This window comes from Trichechus manatus, unplaced genomic scaffold (assembly GCF_000243295.1).
Source record: "Trichechus manatus latirostris isolate Lorelei unplaced genomic scaffold, TriManLat1.0 scaffold00182, whole genome shotgun sequence".
Classification (NCBI taxonomy): domain Eukaryota; kingdom Metazoa; phylum Chordata; class Mammalia; order Sirenia; family Trichechidae; genus Trichechus; species Trichechus manatus.
In genome coordinates, this window is record NW_004444118.1 from 2,408,505 (window position 1) to 2,435,817 (window position 27,313).

General features: G+C 42.9%; 1 protein-coding gene across 3 annotated transcripts; it reads left to right on the forward strand.

Moving 5' to 3' along the window:
* Positions 1-2,603: 2,603 nt before the first annotated feature.
* On the forward strand, positions 2,604-27,110 carry PEX5 (peroxisomal biogenesis factor 5). Of its 3 annotated transcripts, XM_023741514.1 has the most exons (16): positions 2,604-2,673; positions 3,261-3,423; positions 3,741-3,776; positions 4,272-4,404; positions 4,606-4,737; positions 16,833-16,938; positions 17,461-17,551; positions 17,927-18,037; positions 18,306-18,398; positions 18,738-18,857; positions 22,812-22,955; positions 23,164-23,234; positions 23,663-23,875; positions 24,209-24,374; positions 24,722-24,879; positions 25,059-27,110. In XM_023741514.1, the coding sequence occupies exons 2-16, from the start codon at positions 3,277-3,279 to the stop codon at positions 25,258-25,260; spliced, it is 1,923 nt and encodes a 640-aa protein (XP_023597282.1). In that variant the 5' UTR covers positions 2,604-2,673; positions 3,261-3,276; the 3' UTR covers positions 25,261-27,110. The 3 variants fall into 3 exon arrangements, with proteins under 3 accessions (XP_023597282.1, XP_004387303.1, XP_004387305.1); XM_004387246.2 differs by lacking the exon at positions 2,604-2,673 and having other exon boundaries at positions 2,944-3,423; positions 25,059-26,549; XM_004387248.2 differs by lacking the exons at positions 2,604-2,673; positions 17,927-18,037 and having other exon boundaries at positions 2,945-3,423; positions 25,059-26,549.
* The last annotated feature ends 203 nt before the right edge of the window (positions 27,111-27,313 follow it).

Here is a 27,313-nt window from a genome sequence, read left to right on the forward strand (position 1 = left end):
CTATTATTATTAGTTTGTATGAGGATTAAATGAATTAATATTTGAAAAGTGCTTAGAATAGTGCCTGGCACATTGTAAATGCAATATAAGTGTTTAAAAATTGTTTGGAGGAATTTAATCTGTTAAACTTGAATTAACTGAACATTAATTAAAGAGAAAGTAAAAGTGATTATTTTTATTTTATAAAAGTTACTACTTTTATAAATAGAATAAGAATTTATAGTTGAACCTGGATTAACAAAATTTAGGACTTTAAATCTAGAACTTCAATAAATTAATATTAATTAAACACCCAAATAACTCTGTTTAGTTCTCTGCCAACCCTAGACACCCTCTTGGACTTGTGGGCCAGGTTCTGTGAAGCATTCTACAGCTCATAAACCAGGCTTCTTTAAGACTGGGAGGCAGTGCTATGCAATGGATAGATATCTGGAGTTAAGCCTGGACTGAATTATGACACCTTAGTTGTGTGATTTTAGGACAAGTCTTATCTGTAAAATGGGGTTAGTAAACCTATATCATAAACATACTATGAAAATTAAAAGTGCTAATGCTCATAAAATGTTTAGTGCAGTCCCTGGATTTTAGTAAGCACTCAATAAGCACCAGTTATCATTATTTCCGTTCTCCCAAGAGTGGGCACGTAGCGAGTTACTGCTTCTAGCAGAGCAGAAGGTCATGTGTGTGGTGTGGTTGGAGTGCTACTGGGAAACCCTCTCTGGACGCCTTAATGTTCTGAAATTCTACCATATTTTATGCTTCCAGTTGACCATTGCCCTCTCGAAAAACCTAAAACCAAACCCGTTTCTGTGGAGTGAATTCTGACTCACGGTGACCCCGTATGTTATAGAGTAGAACTGCTCCATACGGTTTTCTTGGCCGTAATCTTTACGGAAGCAGACAGCAAGACCTTTCTTCTGTGGCACCGCAGGGCAGGCTCAAACCAGCAATATATAGGTCAGTAGTTGAATGCAAACCATCTGCACCACCCAGGGCAAAATTGCCCTCTCCAGGGATCCTCTTTTTGGAAGTATGCACTTTCCAAAGGGCATCCCTTTGTCCTTGGTGTGGTTTATTAGTAGTAGGCATTTTCCTGGTGGCGCAGTAGTTAAGACCTTGACTGCTAACCAGAAGGTTGGAAGCTGAAATCCACCAGCCGCTCCTTGGAAACCCTATGGGGCAGTTCTACTCTGTCTTATGGGTCGCTATGAGTTGAAATCAACTGGATGGCAACTTTTTTAAGGTATTTTCCTTACAGTGGCAGCCTGAGAACAGTGGACACTCAAGGGCCAGGATTTGTGTACTCCAGGGGGAAAAGAGGTAACAGATTAGAGCCTCTGAAAAATGGTGAAAATGCAAAGAAAAGGAAAAATTTTACACATCCTTCAGGTTTGTTCTGTCATTCAGTTTCCTTGAGGTGTCAAGAACAGCTTCTCTACCTTCCCAGGGATGAGTTTACATAGCCAAGTCTCTTTGGTCCCCTGGGGCCTCCACCACTGATATCTGTTTGACAGACAGGTAACAGGCCTGGCTTATGACTCCACCTGGTGTCTACCTGCCTCCTCGAGTGCACCCTGGGCTGGGATGGTACTTCTGTCTGGCTGGGTCTACCATATCCTTGCTCCTCTACCAGCCACCCAGAGCCCCTCTTGCCCTTCTACATGACACCAGGACTCCGTTGGTCTTGGAGCCAGGTGAGAGATCAGGGTTTGTTTCCCAGTGACCTTGAGGTTTGACAGCTAAGCCAATTCCCTGGCAGATGGTGGGGTCTGAGGCTTAAGTTCATATTCCGCATTTCTTGCAGTATGTCTGATTTTTCTCAGCTTGAAAGAGTGGGTATAAGGCCACCACAGTGACTTTGACTACTGGTGAGGGAGAGTGGACAGGAGAGGAGTGACTCACTGTACACCTACCCTGTATGTTATCAGCTTGAGGTCTCAGGATGCGTTGGACCCTATTTTAGTCTCTGGACTTGGTCACCATTCAGTGCTATTTTCCCCAATACACAGAGGTGGCAAAGGGATTGGCTGCAGGCCACTGTCTCCATGGAGACTGTGACGCTATCCCTCTACAGGGAGTTTGGAAGGGAGGCTGGAGAAGGTCCCTGAGTTGACCAACCTCTCCCCGCCCCTGAGTCCAATCCAACATTAGGGTTTTTTTCTTACCCACTTTAGAGCATGGGAAGACTGGCCATTTTAGAGCGGGAAACTGACGCCTAGAAAGGGCAGGGAATCCCATTGGGTCACAGTGGGCCCCCAAGAAGAGCAAGGATGAACTGAGCCCAGCAACCTGGGCCTTCGGCTTTTCCCCAGTCCCCTCAGCTCCATTCTTCTTTGAGCCTTCCATCGAATAAATCTTAGGGTCCACAACCCTTTTGAGCGCTTCCAAGAGCACACACTCCAAGACTTTTCCTTTAAGGAGCCCTGCCCCTTTAAGATTCACTGCTCCTCCCGTTACGCTGCGTCGCACCCTTAAGGCCCCGCCCATTCAAACAGCTTCCTTTGGGCAGAGACCGCTGCGCGGCGGTCACGGCCCCTTTAAGCCTGAGCCCCGCCCCCTGACTCCCCGCCTCCTACCTTCCCCTTCCCCGCCAGTCCGCACCAGGTGTCCCCGCAGGTTTTGCTGCGCGGCGCGCAGCGGTGAGCACAAGGCCCCAGGAGGGCTTGCGGACAGGTCCTCCATCTCCCCGCTTTTGCTGTGTCCTCGTGGAACAGGGCCGTGGCAGATGGGGTGGTCTGGAACGCAGGAGGGATGGGCCGGGAGCGGGTCAAGCAGAGGGAGGGGCCCAGGTGACTTAGGGGGAGAGGGTCGCACCCCGTGTTGTTCACCTGACCACTGGGGAGTGCGGGGAACAGGGGTTACGGTCAGGCGTTGTTACTCGCTTCTCGTGCCCACCCAGTATTCCGGTACAGCCCGGCTGGGGAAGCGTCCCTTTCTGGTGTCCAGGCCCCTCCGTCGGGGGCGGCTGCTGGCCGGGTTCAGCCGGCTGAGACCACAGACGTGAAGGCCGCCGAAAGAGGTCCAGGTTGAAGGCTGTGGCCTTTAAGGGGGCGGCGGGAGGGTCCTGGCTCCCTTTGGACTCTAGGCAGTGGTGTGGGCCACAGTAAAAGGCACATGGGTGGAGGGTGGCCAGTGGCCAGTGACCAGGAGCCTGACCCGTGCGGGGCCGATGTCTGCTAGCCTCCCCAATATGCGAGCTGAGTTGGGGGTTGGAGGTGGATCTGTCTTCGGGACCTCAGGTCCAAACCTCTGCCCATCAGAGAGCTGGCGGTCATCATGGCAATGCGGGAGCTGGTGGAGGCAGAATGCGGCGGTGCCAACCCACTCATGAAACTGGCTGGGCACTTCACCCAAGACAAGGCCCTGCGACAGGAAGGCTTGAGGCCTGGCCCCTGGCCCCCGGGAGCCCCCGCTCCGGAGGCGGTGAGTGGAAAGCCCAAGTGGTGGGCTGGGATGGAATGCCCAGAGGTACACCTTGGATAACTGCTTTCTTTATTGTTTTGCAAATAATAGTTACCACTTAATGAGTGTTTACTAAACACGTCTATACTAAGCACTGTGCATCCTATATAGACGAAGGCAACAATTTTATAAAGAAATTGAGGCCCAGAGAAGTTATGTGACTTGTCCAAGGTATATAAGTAGTAAATAGTAGAGCTGGAATTTTAATTCATGTTCAACTGATTTCACCTGTGTTTTCACTACTGTACCATATTGCCTTCCTTTCTCCTCTATCTTAGGTCTCTAAGCCTTTGGGAATAGCCTCTGAAGATGAGGTAAATACATCAGTCTCTTTTCCATTGTAAACTGTTAAGTGCTTGACTGCTAGCCAATAGGTTGATGGTTTGAACCCACCCAGAGGTGCCTTGGAAGACAGCCCTTTTGATTTGCTTCCGAAGGTCACAGCTTTGAAAACTCTCTGGAGCAGTTCTACTCTGCACAGATGGGGTCCCCATTAATGGGCGTTGACTTGTACAGCAACTAACAACAGCATTGTGCTTTTACCTTTAAACTTGGCTCACTCATATGTCAATCTTAGGACTTTCCTGAACAAATCAGATTTGCTTTAGCTCTCCTGCTTATTTTTTTCATGTATTATTTGTTTCCAAATCTATGGAGAGTTAAGTTTCTCTCTCTCTTTTTTAAATTGTCTCCAGTTTCTGTATTATCTTTTCATTGTATCTAACATCATTATCCCTCATCCATTGGACGCTGTCTCTTGCTGGGACTTCCTGACCCCATGGGTTCATTTCACCATCTTTTTCTGATAGCTGGTGGCTGAATTCCTGCATGACCAGAATGCACCACTTGTATCCCGTGCCCCTCAGACCTTTAAGATGGATGACCTCCTGGCAGAGATGCAGGAGATTGAACAGTCCAGCTTCCGCCAGGCTCCCCAGAGAGGTGGGTTCAGAGTCTGGTGGGAGAGGAGGTCACCATTCTCTGTGTAGGAAGGGCCAAAGGGGTTCCAAATTTGAATGCTTGTGGCATTGTGGAACTGGATACAGAAGAAGACAAAAGGAACGTAGTGTTTTCATGTGCACTCAGGGTTCCTTAGGCCTGATGGAAATGATAAGTATTTTTTTTTCTTCTTTCTCTTTTTAGCCCCTGGTGTGGCAGACTTGGCCTTGTCGGAGAACTGGGCCCAGGAGTTTCTTGCAGCTGGAGATGCTGTGGATGTAACTCAGGATTATAATGAGACTGACTGGTCCCAAGAATTTATCTCTGAAGTTACAGGTGAGACTCTTTATGGGAAACTCTGTATTGGTTCCGATGGGGCAATCAAAGTTCTATACTGCTCCCCTAATTCATTTTAGGATACAGGGTGATTTCAGCTGTTTATAACTTTTCTGGCCTCCTGAGTCATTTTTGTAGGGCCTTGAACCTGATTTCCCTTAGGTGATAATAGGGAATGAAGTTTATATTAAGCAGAGGACTGAGTTTGAACTGGATAAGAGACTTTTCAAAATCTATGTAGTTCAAACCCAAATATACGTATATATGTATATACACGTTTATATATATAGAACAAAGAGTTAGATCTATCTCTTTGTTATCTCGAACTTTATTACTACAGTTCGGTAGAAAGGATCCACAGAGATTGGACGGATGGCCCAGGAGGAGAAAAGTATCTGCTAAAGCTCTTGTGATTCTGGCATTAAGGCATCTTGAATACAGTTGGGGCCTTGGAAAGTAGGGTTGAGGAGTTTAAAGCCAACACCATATCCTGATGATGATAATCAAAATTAATAATAATACTAATGTTTTGTTCAGGGTTTTGTGTTAAGTGCTTTAAATACATTATCTATTTAATCTCCATGAGAACTCTTGAGGTACTTACTGGTTTTATTTCTAGTTTATAGATAACGAAACTGAAGCTTAGAGGTTAAGGAACTTGCCCAGCTTTGTAAGAGGTGGAGTTGGGATTTGACTCTGGGGTGAATGATTCCCTTCTTTTTTGCTTGGTCACAGACTTCGGGGTCTCAGCGAGGGCTTCGAACTGATTTGAACTGGTTTAGTCATGACTGACAAAGTGAAACCGGAAGAGACCTGAATTTTTAAAATTTAGGTGATCCAGAACCATAACCGGAAAGGGAAAAATTATGGGTTAAAGCCCTGGAATGAGAGACTCGGAAAAGACGTGGTGAGCCCTTCAGGAGCCTGATACGTGAGACTGGATTATTGCCAGCACTGAGGAGAGTGACAGACTTTAAGAGTGGTGTGGCCAGCCACCATCTTTGAGCCCGCCACCGCTGTTTCTGACTCTGCACAGAATCCCACGGGCAAGAGATTTGGTTGCTATGCAGTGCATACACTGCCCTTGTTTTCTTAGAGGGAGATTAAGTTTCTCACAGGGCTTCCACTTGTAATTTTTCCCATTCCAGTAGTGGTTCTGGGTCACCCAAATTTTTAAAATTCAGGTCTGTTCCGGTGTTACCTCCTTGGCCATGACTGAACTAGGAAGAACCAGTTAGAAGCCTTGGTCTCAGCCTGTTTTTCCCTCTTTGAGATTGTCCATTGCTAACTTCATGCCTTGGGATTGATCCTTCTCTCCATAAGCCTGCCTAATTTTCTCTTCCTCATTGCTCTCAAAGAGAAGCACCATTAGCCTTTTCCAATTTAAGAAATCAAAGATAACAAGAGATACAAGTGGAGGTTACCAAGATTCTAGACTCTAAGGGAACTCATACCATCACAGTTCCTGAATTTTTCTGAGATGATAAATAGGACCTAATTAGTTTCTGTTCCACATTATTATCATTATTTTTTAAAAATAATATTGCGTTTAAGGTGAAAGTTTACACAGCACATAAGGTTCCATTTAACAATTTCTACACAAACTGTACAGTGATATTGGTTAAATTTTTCATAATGTGTCATCATTCTCATCCATTCCATCTGGTTGTACCATTTCTAATACTCTAGTTTCCCTACCCGCCTACCTTCTCATTTTTGCTTTGGAGTAATTTTTTTTTTTTAATTTAAACATTTTTTTTTTATTATGCTTTAGATGAAGGTTTACAGAGCAAATTAGTTTCTCATTGAACAGTTAATACACATATTGTTTTGTGACATTGGTTGCCAACCCTATGATGTGTCAACATTCTCCCCTTCTCGAGCTTGGGTTCCCCATTGCCATCTTTCCTGTCCCTTCCTGCCTTCTTGTCCTTGCCCCTGGGCTGGTATACCCATTTAGTCTCATTTTGTTTTATGGGCCTGTCTAATCCTTGGCTAAAGGGTAAACCTCAGGAGTGACTTTAGTACTGAGTTAAAAGACTGTTAGGGGGCCATACTCTCGGGGTTTCTCCAGTCTCTGTCAGACCAGTAAGGTCTGGTCTTTTTTTGTGAGTTAGAATTTTGTTCTACATTTTTATCCAGTTCTGTCTGGGACCCTCTATTGTGATCCCTGTCAGAGCCGTTAGTGGTGGTAGCTGGGTACTATCTAGTTGTGCTGGACTCAGTCTGGTGGAGGCTGTGGTAGTTGTGGTCCATTAGTCCTTTGGACTAATCTTTCCCTAGTGTCTTTGGTTTTCTTCATTCTCCCTTGCTGCAGATGGGGTGGGGCCGGTAGGCAGAGCTTACATGACTGCTCACTAGCTTTTAAGACCCCAGACACTACTCACCAAAGTAGGATGTAGAACATTTTCTTTATATATGTGTTATACCAATTGAGCTAGATGTTCCCTGGGACCATGGTCCCCAGCCCTCAGCCCAGTAATTCGGTCCCTCGGGGAGTTTGGATGTGTCTATGAAGCTTCCCTGACCTTGCCTTGGCAAGTTGTGCTGACTTCCCCAGTATTGTGTACTGTCTTACCATTCACCAAAGTTACCACTTATCTATTGTCTAGTTAGTGTTTTTCCCTCCCTGCCCCTCCCTTCCCTCGAAACCATCAAAGATTGTTTCTTTCTGTGTATAAACCTTTTCATGAGTTTTTATAATAATGATCTCATACAGTATTTGCTCTTTTGTGATTGACTTATTTCACTCAGCATAATGCCCTCCAGATTCATCCATGTTGTGAGGTGTTTTGCAGATTCATCGTTGTTCTTTATTGTTTCACAGTATTCCATTGTGTGTATGCACCATAGTTTGTTTATACAATCGTTTGTTTGCTGTTGTGAATAATGCTGCAGTGAATGTGGGTGTGCATATGTCTACTCGTGTGATGGCTCTCATTTCTCTAGGATATATTCCTAAGAGTGGGATTGCAGAATTGTATGATATTTCTATTTCTAGCTTTTTATGGAAGTATCATACCGTTTTCCAAAATGGTTGTACCATTTTACATTCCCACCAGCAGTGCGTAAGAGTTCCAATCTCCCTGCACCCTCTCCAACATTTGTTATTTTCTGTTTTTCTGATTTGTGCCAGTAATGTTGGGGTGAAATGGTATCTCATTGTAGTTTTGATTTGCATTTCTCTGATGGCTAGTGATTGCGAACATTTTCTTATGTGTCTGTTAGCTGCCTGAATGTCTTCTTTGGTGAAGTGTCCGTTCATATTCTTTGCCCATTTTTAAAAAAATTTTTTTAAATTGTACTTTAGATGAAGGTTTACAGAACAAATAGTTTCTCCTTAAACAGTTAGTACACGTATTGTGTTATGACATTGGTTAACAACCCCACGACATGTCAGCCCTCTCCCTTCTTGACCTTGGGTTCCCTGTTACCAGCTTCCTTTCCTCTCCTGCTTTCTGGTGCTTGTCCCTGGGCTGTTGTGCCCCATTAGTCTCGTTTTGTTTTATAGGGCTGTCTAATCTTTGGCTGAAGGGTGAACCTCAGGAGTGACTTCATTACTGAGCTAAAAGGGTGTCCAGGGGCTGTACTCTTGGGGTTTCTTCAGTCTCTGTCAGGCCAGTAAGTCTGGTCTTTTTTTGTAAGTTAGAATTTTGTTCTACATTTTTCTCCAGCTCTGCTTGGGACCTTCTGTTGTGATCCCTGTCAGAGCAATTAGTGGTGGTAGCTGGGCACCACCTAGTTGTACTGGACTCAGTCTGGTGGAGGCTGTGGTAGTTGTGGTCCATTAGTCCTTTGGACTAATCTTTCCCTTGTATCTTGTTTTCTTCATTCTCCCTTGCTCCCAAAGGGGTGAGACCAGTGAAGTATCTTAGATAGCTGCTTACCCTTTGCCCATTTTTTAACTGGATAATTTGTCTTTTTGTTGTAGAGGTGTTAGATTTTCCTATGGATTTTAGAGATTAGACCTTTGTTGGATTTTTCGTAGCTAAAATTGTTTTCCCAGTCTGTATGTTCTCTTTTTATTCTTTTGGTGAAGTCTTGATGAGCATAAGTGTTTAATTTTTAGATGATCCCAGTTATCTAGTTTATCTTCTGGTGTTTGTATATTGTTAGTTTTTATCCTATTTATGCTATGTATTAGAGCCTCTAGTGTTGACTCTATTTTTTCTTCTATAATCTTTATAGTTTTTGATTTTATATTTAGGTCTTTGATCCATTTTGATATAGTTTTTTTGTATGGTGTGAGATATGGGTCCTGTTTCATTTTTTTTACAGATGGACATTTAGTTTTGCCAGCACCATTTGTTAAAAAGACTATCTTTTCCACATTTAATGGACTTTGGACCTATGTTGAAGATCAGGTGACTGTAGGTGGATGGATTTACCTATGGGTTCTTAAGTCTGTTCCGTTGGTCAATGTATCTGTCAGTACCAGGCTGTTTTGACTACCATAGCTGTATAGTAGGTTTAGTAATTTTTCAACATTTGGTCTCATATAGATGATTTTTTTAAGGAGCTCATTTTTCGTGGTGATATTGTCTGTTTATGACCTAATCAGTTATTTAGCTAAAAGGTGACCCCAAGGGATAATTTCAGTTTAAGGTTTAAAGTGTATCTCAGGGCAGTAGTCTCAGGGAATTCTTTAGTTTTAACCAGTCCAGTAAGTCTGGACTTTTTAAGAATTTGAATTCTGTTTCACGTATTTCTCCCATTCTGCCAGGATCCATCTGTTGTGGCTCTGATCAGAACGGTCGGTAGTGGTAGCTGGCCACCATCTAGCTCTTCTGGTCTCAGGGTAGATAAGGCCATAGTTTGCATAGACTGTTTGTCCTGTACACTACTTTCTTCTTGAACCTTTGGTTTCCTTTCTCTTTTGTTTGGACAAGTAGAGACCAATAGTTGTATCATCACATTGGGATGTAGTACATATATTTTACCATTGCTGTCAAGTCAATTCTGACTCCTAGTGACTGTGTAGGATAGAACAGAACTGCCCCATAGGGTTTCCAAGGCTGTAATGTTTATGGGAGCAGATTGCCACATCTTTTCTCCCATGGAGCAGCTGGTGGGTTCGAACTGCTGACCTTTGGGTTAGCAGCTGAGTGTTTAACCACTGCACCATCAGGGCTCCTTAGAACATACACTTTATGAACTATATTATGCCAATTAACTGAGTTGTCCCACTAGACTATGGTCCTAAGCCTTCAAACCCAGAAAACCAGGTGTTTGGTTACGTCTAGTAAGTATCTGTAACTGTGTCCCCTATGTGGTTTATTATACATATGGATATACATGCATGCACACACACCTATATGTACATATGCTTATAGATACATATCTCTGTGTACACATATGTACCCACATATTCATATACATATGTGCCTATATACATCTGTGTGTACACACATTTTCTGGTTGTTGTTGGTGTTTTTGCAAAATTATATTTGTCATATCCTGTCCCAAAAAATCCTTTTCTCTTGTGCAGTTGTTAGTGACGTCATTTACCTTGGTCAAGCTGTGTGCACTTCACACACATTTGATGCTACCTTTCCCATCCCAAAAATAACAAGTGTCTGCTGTCTTGAGAGTGCTTCCTCTTCTTCCCCCTGACTCATCCCTGGTAACCACCAATGAGCATTGGTCTCTGTATATATACCTATTCTTATCTTCTTATAAAAGCACGATCATATAATATTTGTTCTTTTGTCACATAATTTTTATTCTCTTAAAGATAGGGCTTCCTCCATACATGAAAGAGAAAAGCCACAAAAATCTAACAACTGAAGCTCACCTTCAGTAAAAGCTCTTGGCCCCTTTTATCATGGCTCCTTTTCCCAACCATAAGTTGGAGTTAAGGTAGAACAGTAAGTGCTCTTGGTTTCATTAATAATATTAAATACTTTATATTCTCAAACACATTTTATCTTCACCATAACACTTGTAAGGTATTTCTCCTGTTTTATAGATGAGGAAACTAAGATTTGGAAAGGTTAAATACTTTGTCCAAAATCATTCAGTAACAGAGATGATATTCAAATGCATATTTGTTTTACTCTAGGTTCCAGAGTCTTCTCTGTAGAATTGTCTCTTGTTAACCTGAACTGTAGCAAAGAGCTCCTCCAGACAGAAACTCTCAGTGTTTCACACAAACCTTAGACTTAGATGCTGCCTCTTACCACAGAGAGGCTTCTCTTGTAATGTGGGCATCAGCCATTTTTTGATGACTCAGAAAAAAAATCATTGCTACCGTGTGCACTGAGATGGATGAGATTTTTGTTACTGTTACTTGAATTGCTTGCAGCCAGTGAAATCTTCCTTAACCCGTAAATGTAAATCAGCTTTAGAAAAACACGTTGGACCTGTCTCACCTGTCATATCCTCTTTGGGAGATCTCTCCTTCTATTTTTTATATTCTTTTGGCACTGTGCCTGAAACACAGAGGCAGGGACATAGGAAGCAAGGAAAGGTAGCTGAGCTGTTTGGGGTCTGCCTTCATAAAAATGTCTTCTTGAAGTTGTGTATTGTTTTGTATATAGTAAGTCTTGAGTATTTATTAAATGATTGGAGATCTGGGAGAGTTAATGGAAGTTGATTTTCTAGTAGTTTATTTTTTATCCTCATAGCATTTGTGGCTGACATTAGTGATATAGGTTAATTATTCCTTTATGGATTAGTAGATTTTAAGATGAGAGAAGGTTATATTCTAGATCTTTATTATTATTTTCCAATCTCCATTGCTAAGATCCTAGAATCAAGTTTAAAAGGAACCTTGAAGTTCTTTTTCGTTTGTTTTAATTTTTTATTTGGAAATATAGTTTCACTAGAATTGGGAAAAAAAAGTACAGGAAGGTTCTGTGTACCCTTCACCTAATTTCTTCCATTGTAACATTTTTTTCCTTTTTTTAAATCATAATTTAGGTGAAGGTTTACGGAGCAAATTAGTTTCTCATTAAACAATTAACACACATATTGTTTTGTGACATTGGTTGCCAGCCCCACGAAATGTCAACACTCTCCGCTTCTTGACCTTGGGTTCCCTGTTACCAGCTTTTCTGTCCCCTCCTGCCGTCTTGTCCTTGCTCCTGTGCTGGTATGCCCATTTAGTCTTGTTTTGTTTTATGGCCTGTCTAATCCTTGGCTGAAGGGTGAACCTCAGGAGTGACTTCGGTACTGAGTTAAAAGGGTGTTGGGGGGCTATACTCTTGGGGTTTCTTCAGTCTGTCAGACCAGTAAGTCTGGTCTTTTCTTGTGAGTTAGAATTTTGTTGTACATTTTTCTCCAGCTCTGTCTGGAACCCTCTGTTGTGATCCCTGTCAGAGTAGTTGGTGGTGGTAGCTGCGTACCATCTAGTTGTGCTGGACTCAGTCTGGTGGAGGCTGTGGTAGTTGTGGTCCATTAGTCCTTTGGACTAATCTTTCCCTTGTGTCTTTGGTTTTCCTCATTCTCTCTTGCTCCAGATGAGGTGGGACCAGTGGAGTGTCTTGGGTGGCCCGCTCACTCATTGTGACATTTTGTGTAATTATAGTACAGTATCAAAATCAGAAAATTGCCACTGGTACAATCCACAGAGCTTATTAGATTTTACCAGTTTTATATATGCTTATTTGTATGTGTGTATATATGTATAGTTCTATGCAGTCTTATCACGTGTAGATTTGTGTAACTACCACCACTATCCAGATATAGACCCATTCTAGCACTGCATGGAGCTCATTTTTCAGTCTGTCATATATATATATATATATATATATATGTGTGTGTGTGTGTGTGTGTGTGTGTGTGTGTGTGTGTGTGTTTAAATTTGATTGTGGTATTAACATTTTTTGATGGAACGTTCCCCACCCCAAATCTTCCGGGCCGAATAGTTCTCCATCTTGTGCTTGTGTAGTTCAAGGGATGAAACACATCTTTCAGGGTTTTTGAATTTAGACAGCCTCAGCTAACATGGTGTCTTAGTCATCTAGTGCTACTATAACAGAAACACCACAGGTGGATGGCTTCAACAAAGAGAAATTTATTCTCTCACAGTCTAGTAGGCTGTAAGTCCAAATTTAGGATGTCAGTTCCAAGGGAAGGCTTTCTGTCTCTGTCGTCTCTGGAGGAAGGTCCTTGTGATGCATCAGTCTTCCCTTGGTCTGGGAGCATCTCAGCACAGGAACCTCAGGTCCAAAGGATGTGCTCTGCTCCTGGCACTGCTCTCTTGGTGGTATGAGGTCCCCCTGTCTCTGCTCACTTCTCTCTTTTATATCTCGAAAGAAATTGGCTTAAGGCACTCTCTAATCTGGTAGATCTCATCAATATAACTGCTGCTAATCCATCTTATTACATCATAGTGATAGGATTTACAACACATAGGGAAATCACATTAGATGACAAAATGGTAGACAGTCTTACAATACTGGGAATTATGACCTAGCCAAGTTAACAGATATTTTTGGGGGACACAATTCAATCCATGACACATGGTATACGAGGTTCATATGATAATCATAAGAGGTAAATTTGCACTTTCATAGGAAAAGCAATGGGCAGCAGTAGCAGAAGATGATTAACAACAGACTTCCCCGGATGGTGGAGGAAGAGGCTATGGAATACCACTCTCTTTGTGACATACTCTGCTTTTGATATGGGCTTGCCATGAGCAGGCAATAATGATAATGATAGCTAATATTTGTTATTCTCTGCTTTATATATGCATTATCTCATTTAATTTTCACAGCAACCTCTGTGAGGTGTTACTATTATCTATTTTATAGATATGGAAATGGAAACTTAGAGGGGTTAAGTAACATGTCTGAAGACATACAGTAAGTGGTGGGATTTGACTCTATCCATGTGGTGTAGTGGTTAAGAGCTTGGCTGCTAACCAAAAGGTTGGCAGTTCGAATCCAGCAGCTACTGCTTGGAAACCCTATGGGACAGTTCTACTCTGTCCTGTAGGGTTGCTGTGAGTTGGACTCGACTCGATGGCAGCAGGTTTGGTTTTGGGTAGTCTGATTTTAGAACTTCCATTCTTTCTTTTTAGTACTGTACTTTAGATGAAGGTTTACAGAACAAACTAGCTTCTCATTAAACAATTAGTACACATACTGTTTTGTGACATTAGTTACCAACCCTATGACATGTCAACACTCTCCCATCCCTACCTTGGATTCCCTATTACCAGCTTTCCTGTTCGCTCCTGCCTTCTAGTCCTTGCCTCTGGCCTGGTGTGCCCTTTAGTCTCGTTTTGTTTTATGGGCCTGTCTAATCTTTGGCTAGCGGGTGAACCTCAGGAGTGACTTCATGACTGAGCTAAAAGGGTGTCCAAGGGTAATACTCTTGGGGTTTCTCTAGTCTCTGTCAGGTCAGTAAGTCTGGCTTTTTTTTTGTGAGTTAGAATTTTGTTCTACATTTTTCTCCAGCTCTGTCCGGGATCCTCTATTGTGATACCTGTCAAAGCAGTCAGTGGTGGTAGGTGGGCACCATCTACTTGTGCTGGACTGAGTCTGGTGTAGGCATTGGTAGTTGTGGTCCATTAGTCCTTTGGACTAATCTTTCCCTTGTGTCTTTGGTTTTCTTCATTCTCCCTTGCTCCTGACGGGGTGAGACCAGTGGAGTATCCTAGATGGCCGTTCACAAGCTTTTAAGACTCCAGACGCTACTCACCAAAGTAGAATGTAGAATATTTTCTTTATAAACTATGTTATACCAGTTGAGCTAGCTGTTCCCCGAGACCATGGTCCTCACAGCCCTCAGCCTAATAATTCAGTCCCTCAGGGAGTTTGGATGTGTGTATGGAGCTTCCATGATCTTGCTTTGGACAATTTGAGCTGGCTTCCCCAGTATTGTATACTGTCTTACTCGTCATCAAATAGAACTTCTATTCTTTACCACAGTGCTATACAGCAAATAGAAACTTTCATGGATAAGGGTAGGAAGTTTTGAGTTTATGGCTTTTGAAGTTAGGTTAAATATGCCTAGAAGGAATGAATACACAGTGAGAAACCATATTATCTAGAGGTGGAAATTCTGAATTGGATATTTGGTATCTAGGTTGTTGGTTCCAGCTCTACTCATCTATGTGACCTAGAACAGTCCCTTCCTCTCCTTATGTCTTAGTTACTTCAATCTCAGAGGTATTCAAATGGACTGATTTTCTGTGAGAATTACTCAAAAAAGACTGTGAAGGCCAAGTGGTATTCTTTGGGTTATTTTATTTCGACTCCTTTGTTGGAGCAAGTTCCCAGTGTGAGAAAGTTCTGGAGCTTGTGGCTAATATGGCCAAATGCCAAATTATAGCTACTTGAGGAAGTCTTTTCTCACCTCTGGGATTTTTTTTTTTTCCTAATTCTGCCTTACCTCTGTTGTAAAGTCTAGATACTTTGTATTTTTTCTGTTGCTTCCTGGCCTTGAGAGGATCCTTTCGCAAAAATCGTGCTCTCTGTAATTTGAGAGCATTTGTGGCCAGAATATGTTTTTGCAAAACAATGTAGTTGAGAATTAGGAGTGACTGGAGAGTAAAGAGGAGGGAATGGAACCAGAGGACTGGGAGGTATTATAAAGTGTGCCGAAGTACTAAGCATCTTCTTATTAGGTTCCCCACTGTTGAGCCAATAGTCTAGTTGGACCAAAGGAAAGAGAAATGTTGCTTTTAAGAACTAGTGAGGAGAATCTGGATACAAATGTTGAGAGTCCTTGAAATTAAGAGACAAGGTCTGTGACCAAAAAAAAAAAAAATTACCAACTATATCTTTTATTATATTAGTAATACTTGTTATTTACAATTAGGTGTATTTTGAAAGTCCTGATCATTTCTTTTCTCAAATTTTGAGATTACTTTCCCAGATGTTGGGATTACTTTGTTGAAATTATTCAGGCAAAGTCTCAGTTAAAATGGAATAGAAGGTTACATTTTACATTAATATCGAGGGGATAAATCTGCCTTCTCAGTATTAAAAGCAACAACAGTCAGATCTTCAAATTGGGGATAAAGACAGGATGGCCATTTCAGTCTCTGGTTTGTAAAGATATGGACACAGGGCAGAAGGAAAGAACACCACAGACTCATGCCTTTCTATGTTTACTCATTTTTTAGGGCTCGTTGGAATAATCTATCTCATTGCTCTTTTTTTTTTCTGGCCCCATGGTAGTAAAGAGCAAAGTCCCAGAGGTTGAGAAACAGTTCACCACTGTTATTCAGTCTGTTACCTTGATATGTTTATTCTGATGTTGCAGCAGTGGCCTTTGTCACTAGAGCTTATAAGACAGTTTCTAGAAATTAACTTAAAAACACAGCACAAAAACCTAATCAAAGGTGATAGAAGTCAAAATAGTGTTTACCCCTGGAGGGTAGGGTGGATGAATATTGACTGGGAAGGGGCATGAGAGAGTCTGTGGGAAAGTGTGAAGTTCTGTATCTTGATCTGGGTGATGGTTATATGCATGTATTCATATGTAGAAATTAATTAGTCATGACACAAGTTTGGTACACTTTATGCACTTTTATGCTTGTATGTTATACCTTATTAAAAAAAAATGAAAAAAAGCAAAAGCAAGCATCCCGTGATAAGAATGGGCCCGTGTTTCTTTAACTCTAGCCTAGCATTCTGCCTCTCAGATTCTCTTAGTAGGCATATTAAGATGAAATGAGGTTCCTTTTGTTGGGATGGTGCAAACTCTAGACAGAGGGAGAACAGACCAGAGGCTTGACAGGGGCTCTTCTGTTCTCCCTTAGGTCCTTACCATTTCCCTGCAGTACCTTCAAGGAAGGTGGAGGCCCTGGTGCCTGCTCCTTCTTGCTAAGGTCTCTTATACTTCAGGGAGAGGGGTTTGTTCCTTAATTCTTTCCTGAGGCTCCTTATTTGGTCTTTTGTTCACAATTCTCAGTAAACTTCTTCCCTAGGCTTCTTAGAAGTGGGCTGGATATTGAAGAGGATGTAGAACATTTAGTAGTCAGTATTTCCTTTTGACCAGGGGTCTCTGGGAACATCTACAGGGTTTTGTCTGATTTGGCTTAGTTAAGAGGATCAGTTGAATATGTGTAGTACTCTCCCTTTCCCTGGTCCTTCACTGAACCTGGTGTGATTTCCCCAACTCTCTGCTCCTTGCAGATCCCTTATCTGTGTCCCCTGCCCGCTGGGCAGAAGAATATCTGGAACAGTCAGAGGAGAAGCTGTGGCTGGGAGAGCCTGAGGGGACATCCGCCACTGATCGTTGGTGAGTCCAGCAGCTTCTTTCTGGATCCCTGTGAAAGGAGTAGACAGTTTTCCCAGCTTCTTGCAACCTTCTCCTTCCACATTCTCAAACCAACTTGCAATCGCCTCTTTTTTTACTTGCATTTTTAAGGTTTCCATTTGCATTATTACTCCTGTCAGTCTACCTCTCATATGTAGTGAAGTCAAGAATCCTAACTGTATCCTACCAAAAATTGATAACTTTACCTTTGCACCCTTTTCCCTTTTTAGATTTGAGTTTGCTATTGTCTGTTCCTTCTCTTTGCAAAGATGTGTTTGGGAAAGAGAGAGGTGAAAGGCTGTAGCTAGTACTTTCCCAGTCCTGCCCAAATGTCCTTTTTTAATGTAAATAAGAATTTGTAGGCCCCCAGCAAGAGAGTGAAGTAGTGTCATCCTCTCTCTCCCCCCATGGAAACCGTAATTGCCATGGGCCAAGAGTGAGGAATAGCAGGGAAGGTGGTGGCAGACTAATGTGTAAAGTGAGGTTTGTCCTTCCCTGTTCCAGGTACGATGAATATCATCCTGAGGAGGATCTGCAGCACACGGCCAGTGACTTTGTGGCCAAGGTGGATGACCCCAAATTGGCTAACTCTGAGGTGAGCCACATCCCGCTGCTTCTTCGCCTAGCAGAGCTGGTCTTGGAAGGCAAGAGTCTTGCTTCTCTTACCTGAGTTAAGTTTAAAGAGAGGCAGATGAGATCCTAGGTCTTCTCCTTCCTGTCCATAGAACAGAGACTTAGGATCCTGCTTCTCCCTTCCAATATTCTTTCTCTTTTCTGATGCTTTCTCAAACCGTTAGAGCCAGAAATCCCTTTCTTTTTGCTCTCTACTTTTCTCAGGGTCATTAGCATATCTTGTCTGCAGCTAGCGGTGGTCAGGGGGAGGGGAGAGTGCAGGGTTGTCTGGGCATGGTTGAGAGTGCACCCGTGGAAATCCTCTCCCAAGTGGCCTGTGTGTGTCTCTGTGCCCCAGTTCCTGAAATTCGTGCGGCAGATTGGCGAGGGTCAAGTGTCCCTGGAGTCCGGTGCAGGGTCGGGCCGAGCTCAGGCAGAACAGTGGGCAGCAGAGTTTATTCAGCAGCAGGTAGGCTATTGTCACGTCCCAGTCCCACTTCAGAGCCAGCCTGTGCCCCAGGTCTTGGGCTCACTGTTCAGTGGTCCCAGATAGGGAAGGGATCGTTATTGCTAGATTCTCTTGGTAGTGTCCACGTCCTGAGTGGGTGGGAAAGAGATTCTGAGAATGTCCTCCTTCTCAGATGTGTTGAGGTGGGTGGTGGTTAGTGAGTGTTTAGTTGATGTTTAGTGGATAGAAAATTGGTGGTGGTGGTACCGACCAGCCTTCTTTGTCACAGGATACATCAGAGGCCTGGGTTGACCAATTCACGAGACCAGTAAACACATCTGCCCTTGATATGGAGTTTGAGCGAGCCAAGTCAGCGATAGAGGTGAGAGCAGATAGTGCAGGGGCAGGCACCCAAAGAGAAAACACACCTTTGGTGAGAGTGGATGTATTAACATCAAAGATGATGAATTTGCGTTTAATAGTGTTCCTGGGTCATCTGTGTCAGAATTGCTTGGGGAGTGGGGTGGTGCCTTTTAAAAATGTCAGTTCCAGATCTCTGGGGATAGGATCTAGAAATCTGTGTTTTAAAAAAGCTCTTCAGATGATTCTTAAATACATTGACATTTAAGAACTACTCCCCTGGGAGTCCTCGTGGGCTTGAGGGTGGGATGGGGTGGTCATGACGAATGTACCTTTTGCATCTCCCTTCCCGTCCTTACAGTCTGATGTCGATTTCTGGGACAAGTTGCAGGCAGAGTTGGAGGAGATGGCAAAACGGGATGCTGAGGCTCACCCCTGGCTGGTTGACTACGATGATCTCACGTCTGCTTCCTATGATAAGGTAGGAACTGGCTTTTCAGGTTCCAGAATTTCCTTCTTTAATTGTCTCTTCTTTAATTGTCTCTTCTTTAATCCTACATTTGAAAGGTACTCACTTTTAAGTAAGTGTTTTCTTCAACCCTTTCCATGAAAAGAAGTCTGAATCATTTCCTTGCTCCTGCTCCCCTTCGGTAATTGAGTGTATGTATACTTTATTCTTGGCCTATAAAGGTTAGTATGATCACCCTTGGCAAATAATGACATTACAGTGACATAACTATAGTAGAGGCTTGTGCACGATGCATGAAGAGCACAGATGAAGGGGCTTTACTTAGGGGGTCAGATAGTGAACATTTTGAGAAGATCGCTAACTCCTCAGGTAGGGAGTGGTAGTTGGTAGACTATCTCTCTGCCTCTAGTATCTTTTTTAACTCACAAGTTTAAGTTCTAATCTCTTTTAATAGGCATTGGTGGGTGGGTGGAGCCACTTGTCCCAATTCAGGGTTTACAAAGAATTATATTAAATATTAGGAAATTTCCCACCAGTCAGTGGTGAAAAGTGGTTGAATTTTGCATACAGCATGTACTATCGACTTAGAAGCTTATGTTATATCAGGGCTGTCGCTATAAAAAAACAAGTCTACTTGTGGATTATAGGGTACTTGGAATGTATGTAGTTAACAATTGAACTCTTGAGTTGAAGCATGAGGGGGCAGGGAGAAAATTGCTTGGTTTTGAAAAAAAGCAAAACAGGTACTGGGGAGGTCAGTAGTGATGTCTTTTTCTCAGCTTAGATCTGGTTGGGAAAGGATTCTGGGGTGAGAACCAGGGCCTAAGATGTAAAGCAGGATACTGGAGCTGGATTGTGAGAAAACGAGGGGGCCGTGCAAAGATAGGAAAGAAGGAAGTTAAGGATAACTTAAAAAAGGCTAGGATTTGACAGCCAATGAGAAACTCTTAGAGCTAGGAAAAATACGCTTTTGCTTATTATTCCAGCCTGATCCCCCCTGCCCCCCTGTCCCCGTGAGAACAATTCTGTGATATGATAGAGAAGAGAGCTTGCTTCTTGGAACCCTGCCTAAGTTTTGCCGTAATGAGTTTATTCTGTAGAATTCTGATGAGGAACTGAAGGAAATGCCTGGAGATAATGCTTTTATTAATTTGTACTAACAGTTTGATAAGTTGCATAAGTCCCATTAACTTATAAATGACATTATAAATTTTAGATAAAAAATTCCATGCTTTTGATACAAATGTAGACAGTACTGATTTCATATGAGTAGTATTTCCTCTTAACATTTATTACTCTCATATTTATGATATGTTGGCTGGAATACATTTTTTAATTAAAAACTTAAAAATATAGTTATGTTTTTAGATCCTTGAGCCCTATTTGATATCATTGATACCTTGGGATTTTGCAAAAATAGGATTAGAAACTCTTGCATTACTATTCCACAAAAAATACTGTATTTTATTACTCACTAATAATGAACAATTTAGATTCTGTTTGGCTTTATGTTAACTAATAAATGAATTATATATGTCAATAGTACTTTAAAAAAATATGGATCTGATTCTCATTGTCAGATAAATTCATGGGTCTCTTTGTACTTTTTTTACTGAATTTTCAGAGGCAACTTTACATCTATAGCTCAAGCAGGTATTTTATACTCTGACCATAAGTGGGAAGTTTCTGTGGCAGGACAGACTCTTAGCAATGATCCTGTTTCTGCAGTGTGATCCTATGAAACTTTGGAATGGACCAGACTATAGTGGACCAGTCATGGTGATTGGCTTGGGTAGACTTTTCAGGCTACAGCAGTAATGCCAGGCTCATCCTGCATGCTGTGGTTTGCTGAGAGTTCCTTCAGAATATACTTTTTCAATCTGTGCGTATATTCTAACTTTGGAAAATTCTTCTCTGATCAACAATGTAAGGAGGATAGATAGCATGGACAAGGAAGATACTTAGAGAACCCTGTGGTTGCAAGATGATGGCATTGATTTTGTTGCACTGAAGACACAAAGAGCATTCAGATCACTCCTATTGTCATATACAGACCATTACATCTTAAGGAAGTATCCAAAGCAATGAGGATAATACCTATTTATGACTAGTATTTTACATTTTTTGGTAAGGCTTTGGTGTATATTCTCATTTTGATGCTCTCAATAGCTAACAGTCAGAAATTATTTTCATCAGGAAATTGACTTATAGATGATAGTAATCTTTGTTTCCTGCAGTGTGGATTAACACATGGATTGATGATGGACAATAGTTAAGGCTGTGTGCAGAAGGATTTATTCTATTGAACTCTAATAGTCTAAGGCAGGGGTCGGCAAAATGACCTGCAGGCCAAATCCAGCCCGTCACCTGTTTCTATAGGACCTGTGAACTGAGAATGAGAATGGTTTTAGCATTTTTAAATCGTTGAAAAAAAATTAAAAGAAGAATTATATTTTGTGACATGTGAAAATGATTGGAAGTTCAAATTTCAGTGTCCATAAATAAAGATTTTTTTTTTTCTGAGCACAGCTATGAGCATTTGTTTACATATTGTCTGAGGCTGCTTTGTGCTACACGATGAAGTTGGATAGTTGTGAAAGACCTGCAAAGTCTAAAATATTTACTGTCTGGCCCTTTACAGAAAAAGTTGGCTGATCCCTGGTCTAGGGTTATTTTCTACCTTTTGAGTTTTTATATTGTACAAAGATGTCCCGAGAACATACCTACTCTCAGTATGAATATACTTTTTATATTTATACATTTATCTTAGATCCATCTCTTATTATGTGTCTTGCTGCTTAAACCTCCATTGTAATTATTTAATTTCCCTTTGTGACAAATAATTTGCTTCTTATGGTTTATACTAGTTTAAAACTTGGCTGGTAAGATTTATGTGTTTCTGATTCTTCAGCGATTTCACAATAACAATGAAAAGGGGCCTCATGTCTTTGTTATGTACAGTTTCATTCAATTTGTCCTTAACTGCGTTCAGAAGGGCCCAGCCTGATATTTTGCATCGTGTTTTTATTCTGATATATTGTTTCATAATGATAACCATTTGTTCCCCAAAAGGAGCATTTTAGTTGCTTGTCCCAAGTCATACTGCTTGCTAGTGAATCCCATGTTACCTTACTATCCCTCTGCTTAACATAAAATATCAGTGGACAGAGCTTTGCAGATAGCATTATCACTTTTCTCTCAAATTAGAAATCCTCAACTGGAAGTGGCATTGTGAAGAGATAACAATGTCTTTCAGAAAGATTCTCTGCCATCAGGATTTTGGCATCCAGCTTTCATTTACTACCAGATACAGATTAATATTAGTAATAATTAAGAATGAAATTGGTAAATAAATAAAAAATTTCAAAGTGCTTAAACACATGCTATCCAGTCAATGCACAGGATGACTCTATGAACTAGGTAAGAGTTGCAGCTGTGAATGGCAGGACCTCTGACTCCAAATTGCATTTTCTATAGGGTCGCTATGAGCCGGAATTGACTCGACGACAACGGGTTTGGTTTGGTTGGTTATACATTATCACAATTTTGCAGGATAACGAGAAGTGTACTTTGAAGAGCGAAGGAGAGCTTATCTCATTACTATTACTATAGGCAGGTCCTGTTCAGTGGTGAGAATTCAAGGATGTGGAAATGCAGGCCTATCAAGACTTTCTAAAATAAGCCTATTCCCAGCCCGAGTCAGAGTTTGTAGACTTGCATAGCTTCTCAGTTATTGTGAACAGGAGATGGCAGTGTGAGCATGATACTACTGCATGGTTTTACTTTAGTTGTAGGTGATCTCCTTTGTAATATGGAGAATTTGCCAACATTTAATTTAGGTGTCTTTTTAGAGGACTTCAGCTTCTTTCTTCTCCACCTCTATTGTGGTTGTCATCTTCCCATCCCTGCTGCTCTGACTATGATAGTTCTCTTAGAGGGTTTCTCACTTGCTTCCCTTCCTTGTAGGGGTACCAGTTTGAGGAGGAGAACCCCCTGCGTGACCACCCCCAGCCTTTTGAGGAAGGGTTGCGGCGACTTCAGGAGGGGGACCTGCCGAATGCTGTGCTGCTTTTTGAGGCAGCTGTGCAGCAGGATCCTAAGCACATGGAAGTGAGTGACTCGTTATTCTGACTTCAGACTGGAGACTGCTTCCTCCAGTTCGGAGGGAGGTTCCAAAGAGGGTAGTGCAGGTGGGTTAGGGCTGAGTGATAGCCTGGGGTGGAGGAGGTGAGAGTGAGATAGTGAGGGGGGAAGCCAGAGTAAAGGAGGATGGAAAGGTGAATGCAAGGGGTGATGAAATCTGTCAACTTCCCTCTAGGCTTGGCAGTATCTGGGTACCACTCAGGCAGAGAATGAACAGGAACTATTAGCCATCAGTGCCCTGCGGAGGTGAGTACACTGAAAGGTGGAGGCTGGGAATGGTTCCAGGGCTCTGCAGTAGCCTTTAGAATGGTAGGAGTTCAGACCCAGATCCTTGTCTTCTTTCTGGCCACCAACAGGAGTGTTTTTTCATGATAAAACCGTGAAGTTTGGAATGAGCTGGAGATAACTGGTTCTGTTCTCTTCTTCAGCTTTTGATTTCATTTGTGAGGCCATGGCTGGCTTCTTGGTCACTAAAACTTTTCCTCTTCTCAGATCTGTAACTTTATTAGTAACTTACATGTCAGAGGATTCCCATATCTTCCTGTATCTTAATCTGAAGGGTTTGGACAGGTGAGGCCATTGATCTGCATTTCAAAGCTTGATTTGGGTCTGTGAGTGCTGATGGGTGCCAGTGTCATTGCTGATACCAAGTCTGCCCACCTCTGTCCAAACAGGTGTCTGGAGCTAAAGCCAGATAACCGGACAGCACTGATGGCACTGGCTGTAAGCTTCACCAACGAGTCCCTACAGCGCCAGGCCTGTGAAACCCTGAGAGACTGGCTGCGCTACTCACCCACCTACGCCCATCTGGTGACCCCTAGTGAAGAGAGGGCTGGTGGGGCAGGACTGGGCCCCAGCAAACGTGTCCTGGGATCTCTGTTGTCTGAGTGAGTGTGAGGAGCTCCTGGGTTGAGAGATGGTAACCTGAGTCCCAAGTGGGAGGATGACCTTGATTTTGAAAGTTTGGATACATTAACACTCAAAGGTCCAAGAGTGGGATGAGAGACCCAGGATCAACTTGAAGGAGGTCTGCATGCTACAGTGCAGTGCTGGGATGAAACAGAAAAACAGGTTTCTAGGTTAGAATTTGGGAATAGGCGGGATGGCTGATAGATTGATGATTCTTGAGGATGTGATTGACTGACTAAGGAATTATTTGGAGGGTGTGGAGATATAAACATATCCATCTACCTACTTTTTCTGCGTTTTTTCTCTTGTAGCTCCATGTTTCTTGAAGTAAAAGAGCTCTTCCTGGCAGCTGTGCGCCTGGACCCTTCATCCATTGACCCTGATGTGCAGTGTGGTTTGGGAGTCCTTTTCAACCTCAGTGGGGAGTATGACAAGGCCGTGGACTGTTTCACAGCTGCCCTCAGTGTTCGTCCCAATGTGAGCCTCCAGGGAGGAATGGAAAATGGGATATGACTGTACTCTCTTGAAGAATTATTTGTTGGGACTTTTGAAGTCATGGTCTGTTTTGTTCTAACGTCCCATATGCTGACTGCGTTGGGAGGATTGGGAAACAACGGGTGGGAGTCCAGGGTCATCTGAACGTAAGAGTCTGCATGAGGTGAAGGGTTACATTGTGGCCACAAAGTGAACTGCTGAGAAAGGAATGGGATAGTGACAAATGTCAGCACAAAACAGAGTAGTGAAGTAGGGTGGGGCTAGAGGGATGGGTAGAGTTTGATCTGAACCTAGCTCATGTTCCTGATGCTTCTGCATCCCCATCCCAGGACTATTTGTTGTGGAATAAGCTAGGGGCCACCCTAGCCAATGGAAACCAGAGTGAAGAAGCAGTAGCTGCATACCGCCGGGCCCTGGAGCTACAACCTGGCTATATCCGGTCCCGCTATAACCTGGGCATCAGCTGCATCAACCTTGGGGCTCACCGGTGAGAGTATCTATTGAGTAATGAGTGAATGAACTCTTTCTCCCTACCTTTGTTCCTAGCTCCTCATTCTCTGATCCTGTCATTTGACTAACCAGCCCTAGCCTCCTCTACATGCCAGCAGTCTGCCTCCTTCCATTGCTGTTCTGCTCACCAGCTCTTATTCCTCTTCTTCCCTACAGGGAGGCTGTGGAACACTTTCTGGAGGCCCTGAACATGCAGAGGAAAAGCCGAGGCCCTCGGGGCGAAGGGGGCGCCATGTCAGAGAACATCTGGAGCACGCTGCGTTTGGCGTTGTCTATGTTAGGCCAGAGTGATGCCTATGGGGCAGCTGATGCCCGGGATCTGCCTGCTCTCCTAGCTATATTTGGCCTGTCCCAGTGACAGTGGGATGGGCTGCCCTGTGAGTGTCCGCCTGGAGGGGTCCCCGCTCTGGATGTGACTCTCTCTCCCTAGATGGGCCTACCAAGGGGGTGGGCTGATGACCACAAGCGGTACGGCCTCTCAGGAGCTGCCTCAGTTTAGGGGCAGGTAGTCCGTGTTCTCATCCCTACGTAATTGTAGGAAAATGAGCTGTGTTGTCTCTGAGTCCCTTGGTAATTCAAGGGCTGTACATCCAGCTACAGATCTCTCTGCTCATCATGCCCTTTCTTGGTGCTGCTTTTTGGGTAGGCCCAAAGATAGAGGGTAACTGTTGTCATCAGCTGCCATTTCTTACAGGGCCTACCACATTTGTAATGTCTGTCTTTTCCCCCACTTTTACTAGCTGTTGATCATAGTATAGCTTCCTTAGGCAGTTGCATGTAGGAGGTTCTCCTGCCGTGCACCTCTAAAGATGCCTATAGCTGGGATGGGATGTGTTAGGGGTTGGCGTGCTTGATTAAATGTTGATTGGGCTCAGCAGAGTTGAGTTTTGGTAGAGGTGCTCAGAGTTCTGTCATTCTTGGACTGCTTCTGGCTGTGAGCTTCAGATTCCCTGTGAGCACAATGCTGCAAGCAATAATGCCGGTATCATTATAGTAGGCGTCCTCTGGAGCTTAGGTGTGGGTCATTAAGGGGCCAGGGCCAGTTGCAGAGTGTTTGGGGGTTAGGGAGGAGGAAGGCTCGTTTGTGGAATGAGCCTAGAGCCAACCAGACGGGATCAGATCAAAGGCTATGTTCTGGGGGCTTTGGTGGGAGGACAGAGGAAGTGAGATGCAGGTTGTGAGTGTACCAGTCTCTCCTCTTCTTAGAAAAACCTGAGTGTAGGAGTTGAGCTAGCTCTTCTGGAAAATTGATTCAGAGATTGCAACCTTTCCAAATCCCTAGCCAAGAGGAGCATCAGTGTTACTGTAAGCCTTTGCTGTACTTCTTGAAATGTTTCTGGGGAGAGTGTCAAAAAATCCCCCTCCTCCCTGTTACCTCACAAGGTGAAGTTTGAGGGAAGATGAGGGAGCAGCTTGGATTCTTCTTAGCTTCTCGATGGGAAGATACACTAATCCCCAGAAATGACTGCTGAGCCTCTTGCCTTGTCTTCAGTAGTTAATGATCAGAGAGATTTTTTTTTTTAAACTACCATTGTCCCAAAGTTCCATCCTGAAATTTATTTTTCTTTGTATGAATGTGTACATGATTTAAAAATAAAACTGTAAAATATTTGTATGAAGAATAAATGGAGCTGATATGGGTATGAATCTTGCTGCCAGTTGTGAAGGTAGGGGCAGAAGGTGGGTTGGTGTTTGGAGGATTGGTATTCAACAGTTTTCCTCTTCTCAAAATCTAATTGTATGTTGATCATCCATCCATCCATCTACCCAGTAATTGTGGAGAACCTAATATATGTTTGGAGCCCTGCTGGTGCAGTGGTTAAGAGCTTGGCTGCCAACCAAAAGGTTGGCAGCTGGACTCCACCGGCTGCTCCTTGGAAACTCTATGGAGCAGTTCTGCTCTGTCCTATAGGGTCTCTATGAGTCGGAATTGACTTGATGGTAACGGGTAATATATGCTTTACGGGAGTATGAATAATATGGACAAGGTCCCCGTCTGTGGTCTAGCAGGAGAGAGATGTTTAACAATCATATACATTTTTCATACTTGTATCACTGCTACTACAAAGGAAAATACAGGGTGCTGTATAAAAGTTAAAGGCCCCTGAGTGATACAGACAGTTTGTACTTGGTTGCTCATCTAAAGGTTGACGGTTCAAACCACTCAGTGGCTCCATGAAAGACCTGATGATCTGCTTCTGTAAAGATTACAGTCAAGAAAACCCTATGGAACAATTCTACTCTGTAAAACATGGGTCTCCACGAGTTGGAATCAAATCAACAGCAATGGGTTTACGTAAAAGTTTGGTATTGTTTTTATTATAAGTGACGTAGGAGGATTTTTAGAATTTTTTCAGTGCTTAAGTCTTCTAAAGGAGCCCTGGTGGCACAGTGGTTAAATGCTTAGCTGC

What these genes read in the sequence shown, in the direction of transcription:
- PEX5 (XM_023741514.1), top strand. Translation starts at nt 3,277, where the DNA reads ATGGCAATGCGGGAGCTGGTGGAGGCAGAATGCGGCGGTGCCAACCCA. An exon ending in GCCATCAGTGCCCTGCGGAG is followed by an intron (nt 23,235 to 23,662) that starts GTGAGTACACTG and finishes CTGTCCAAACAG; the next exon opens with GTGTCTGGAGCTAAAGCCAG. An exon ending in ATCAACCTTGGGGCTCACCG is followed by an intron (nt 24,880 to 25,058) that starts GTGAGAGTATCT and finishes TCTTCCCTACAG; the next exon opens with GGAGGCTGTGGAACACTTTC.